At 31.7% G+C, this 4,259-nt stretch overlaps 2 protein-coding genes across 2 annotated transcripts; one reads left to right on the plus strand and one right to left on the minus strand.

Annotated features, from left to right (window-relative positions):
• Positions 1-631: 631 nt before the first annotated feature.
• On the plus strand, positions 632-2,216 carry LOC100162702 (copper transporter-like). The gene is given in 4 exon segments (NM_001162072.1): positions 632-772; positions 852-1,026; positions 1,140-1,366; positions 1,452-2,216. Coding segments are annotated over 4 exon segments (567 nt in total). The 5' UTR covers positions 632-702; the 3' UTR covers positions 1,547-2,216.
• Positions 2,217-2,482: 266 nt separating this feature from the next.
• Positions 2,483-3,613, minus strand: LOC100169568 (uncharacterized protein C19orf52 homolog). Its single transcript, NM_001326667.1, is given in 1 exon segment — positions 2,483-3,613. A coding segment is annotated over 1 exon segment (621 nt). The 5' UTR covers positions 3,187-3,613; the 3' UTR covers positions 2,483-2,565.
• Between the last annotated feature and the right edge of the window lie 646 nt (positions 3,614-4,259).

A 4,259-nucleotide genomic window follows, 5' to 3' on the forward strand; every position in this document is an offset into this window, starting at 1 on the left:
GCTAGCCAGTGCATTATTGTTCACACCGGTTTACCTTTTCTAGCGAATTTTAGCTATTTCATTCAACCAACTCGTCTCAGTTTTCTAAAACATCATCACGAAATTCATCTCGATCATCTCACAGCTTTCATATTCAAAATCATCAAAATATGCATTTTCATCAATTTCACTTTTCCAGAACAACCCCTCAGTCGGCCCAATCACGAATTAAAATATTTTAATTCGTGGGCCCAATTATTAGTTATCACTTATCAGCGATCACAGAATTATTATTATCATTAATTGATAACCGAACAGTGAAATATGTAATAACAAAAAGTCTACTATAACTGAAAGGCAAACATTATAAGTACAAAACGTGTTGTATTGCACTATTTTCTGTTTTGTTGTTTGTATAATATAATACACTATTAAAGATAGTTAGTGGTATAATATAATATTATAATTTAACTTTACAATTCGGGACTTTGAGAGGTTTAGCAATATATTATATTATATTTAGTATTATTGTGTAATTGTATGTTATTCGTGCAATCGTGCTACGCCGATAGTATTTCGTGTGTGGATCGCCAGTAGGTAGTGTTACACTGTTACGATGATCGCCGCCGATTGATAAGTAGGCACTAGGCAGTACGCTGTACGCCGCGACGGCGATGTGTACCTCGTCTTCTCCTCAGAAAAATTAACGTCTCAACCACGACCATGTACTTTACGTTCGGGACGGACATCGATCCTTTTCTAGTGAAAAACTTCAATGTGCAATCCACCATCGGTGAGTACATCACAGTCCATCAGTTTTCAGGTCTTTACATGTAAGTTTGTGTAATATTGTATATTTTTCTTTCTACTAGGGTTAGTGACGTTATGCGTTGGTTTGATAGCATTGGCGGTGGTCTTCGAGTCACTGAAAACTGTGCATTTCATGACGAGGATTCATCGACGGTTATTATGTTGTAGTCAGCCAGATTGCAAGGAATATATTAATAAAGAAGCGTTCATGGTTACATTTAGAATGAAAATTTTTGAGTAAGTTCATCTGAAAACAAGTAATAATATCTGAAATAATCTGTCAATAAATTTTTGCTTGAGAATTATGCAGTAAAAGACTTAATAAATTATGACCATGATTTTTTATCTAGCTGCATTAGAACATTGGGAGTTTACATGTTTCAAATGTTAGTTGGATATATTTTAATGTGCGCAATAATGACATTCAATGGGTACATTTTTTTTGCCACTGTTGGAGGATATGGTTTGGGATACTGGTTGTTTGGCTTAACAATGATGCATTTGTCAGCAAAGAATTTACTTAAATCCCAAGATATTCCAATCAGATGTAAAAACTGTACTAGAATCAATGTTAACAGTAAGTGTTTTAAATATATCATTCATCAATAATAATTTAGTAGGTACATACTACATTGATACATTATTTTGTTTCATTCTTATAGAAAAAGATACTACCGAGGATAGTATTAGTACTGATATAAGTGACGATATAGGACCTAGCACAAGTTCTGTGGTTGAAGTGGAAATACATACCTAATAGATTGTAATATAATATATTATATTTTTATAAAATATTATACTTTATGGAAATATTATTTTCTGAAATGTTAAGATACTTGTATAAACTTTTATTTTATAATCAAGAAATTTAAAATATGTTTGTTGTTACCATTTATCCACATGTTTATTCATTTATTGGCAAACCAAAGATATTATTTATTTATTAATTAAAATTTGTTTTAAGCTACTGTTGATACCATTATTTCTATTGTATTGAATAAACTGTACATAGAAGTTCAACTGACAGTCTTAAAAACAATGGATTATTTTTAATTTCAATGCAAGAATAACATTTTATATAAATTGAATTACTGATTATAAATATTATCCTGTTATACTTTGGTAGTTGACTATAATTATTATCTTCAATCATTACATTTATAATTATGTGTTATATATTTTGTAACAACAGAATCTTGCAATAATATCTTTTACATAAAAACATGTTTGTTGGTTTTAATAATTTATTGTTAAGTAATTAGGTATATGATAAATTTATATTTTATATATTATTATTGACATTTTTGTTTTTATATATTATAGTTGTTAACTAAGTGTAAGGCTCATAATTTTTTACTCAATAACTGAAAATTTGTCCAACAATATATTTTTTATTATAAATTATAAATATGTTTCATAGTTAAAAACCTTTGAATTTTCTATCCTTTAAAGCAACTTTTCCACTGCCAGACCCCTTAGAGAATAGTAAAAATTATTGTAGATAAATAATTATTATTGACAGACCAGAGTTTGGGAACAGCTGCATTGAAGTAAGGAATTTTTTTAATGTCTCGATTTTAAAATGTTGTACTTTGTGTACTTTTCATTTGAGCATTGTTTTCAGCTATATATTTAATAATATACTATGCAACTTATAACATAGAAAGGAAATAATAAATTAATACATTTTATATGAATCTTAATAAGGATTAATTTATTGTATCACCAACAAAGCAACTAAACAAACAATTTGTATAACAGGTATAATTGGTAAGATTACTCTGGTTCTTTGTAATCTTTCCATTCTTCGGGGTTTACATCATAATCGACCATTATTTTTTTAAGGCGCCACCATACATTTAAAAAGCCTATATCTACAGCACGCTGATGTACTGATAATACTGAAGGCTTTAAATATTTACAGTTTGCTTTGTACGCCTGTATGTCGTTATTAAACTCGTCAATCCAGATGACTGAAAACAAAAGCATATTCAGTCTTTTCACGACGCCCACATTATAGCATTTTTCTATATATTCTAAATGTTTGACTGTAGATGGGTTCCGCACAGCTGGTGAAATGTACAGCATGGTGTTGGCGCAATCGAGGATTTCAGATCTGTAACTGTGTTCGTCTGGGTTGGTCAACGCGCAGTAATATGCACAACTGGCAGTTACCACTGCTAACGAGCTTTTTATCGGATTCGCCCTTGCATATGTTCCAATGCCCACTGTCGACTCGTAATAATCTTTCGCCACGCTCTCCCAGTACTGTTTCCAACGTTCGAGAATTGTACCACGGAAACGCTCCGGGAACGAAAATCGGCTAGGAGTTTGCTTTAGGCTGTTGCTCCCCACGACCGAACTGTATAACTTATTTAATTGGCGTACACAGATCATGACTGCGGATTACCGAGTGAACCGCGAACGCTCTATAGAATTCACTCGAATTCAGGAAATCATCACTATATTATCTCAATCGAAGATTTCGGTCTTAAACTTGGTACATCAGATTATTCGGTTAGCTGAAACTCGACAAACGACAATAAACACACCAAACAGCACCCATTGGCCACAACTAACTACCATAGTACCATGAGGCATGCACGTCGCACGATGAACTAAGTCCTAAGATAATGCAATTTGCAAAGTACAAGGCAGGCCCATCAGCCCATCAACATGAAAGGTGAAACTCAATTGAAAATACATAATATCATTTTTTATTACATACCATGTCCAGGGTTAAACTTCGATATTTAACAGATATTTAACCGGGCAAATTTGGTCAATTAAACTTCGGTTAACTTTAATCGGAGATGGTACAACTGGCCCTTATAGTTTATATTGTGGCAACAGAATTTAATCAAGAAATCAGCTGTTTCAATCTACTACTAGCGCGCCTAGTAATCTGATGTTAGAGTTTTTTTTCTTACCACCTTTGTACGATAGATGTATAATATTAACCCATAGACCTATAAATTCTTTTATAGGTCTATGTATTAACCTTACCAAAGTGTATTTATAAATAAACTTTGACTATTACATAATATAACATTATATTATAATGATCCATGACAAATTATATAGGTATCATCCTTAGATCATATATAATGGATAGAGCTATAAGCAATAAAGTGTGTCGCCAAAATATCAAGAGGGCATCTAACTTTTACGCATGCGCAAAGTACTGTTATCAGTTTTATCACAACCTACCTAATCAAAAAAACCATAGATAATATAAGATCTATGAAAAAAACCAGACGGTAAATAAAAAACCAGACAGTAAATAAAAAATCAGACAGTAAATAAAAACGGTTTATATCACTTTCATGGATTGGCTTGGAATAAACAACAAATTACATTTATCACTGGCCGCCGAATTTAAAAATATTTAAATTTTTAATATTATATAATTATAATATTATAATGTACAAATACAATCTCACAACTGACCAAGGCCGTATCTGTGGGGG

The sequence above is a fragment of the Acyrthosiphon pisum genome, chromosome A2 (genome assembly GCF_005508785.2).
Source record: "Acyrthosiphon pisum isolate AL4f chromosome A2, pea_aphid_22Mar2018_4r6ur, whole genome shotgun sequence".
NCBI classification, from domain to species: Eukaryota; Metazoa; Arthropoda; class Insecta; order Hemiptera; family Aphididae; genus Acyrthosiphon; species Acyrthosiphon pisum.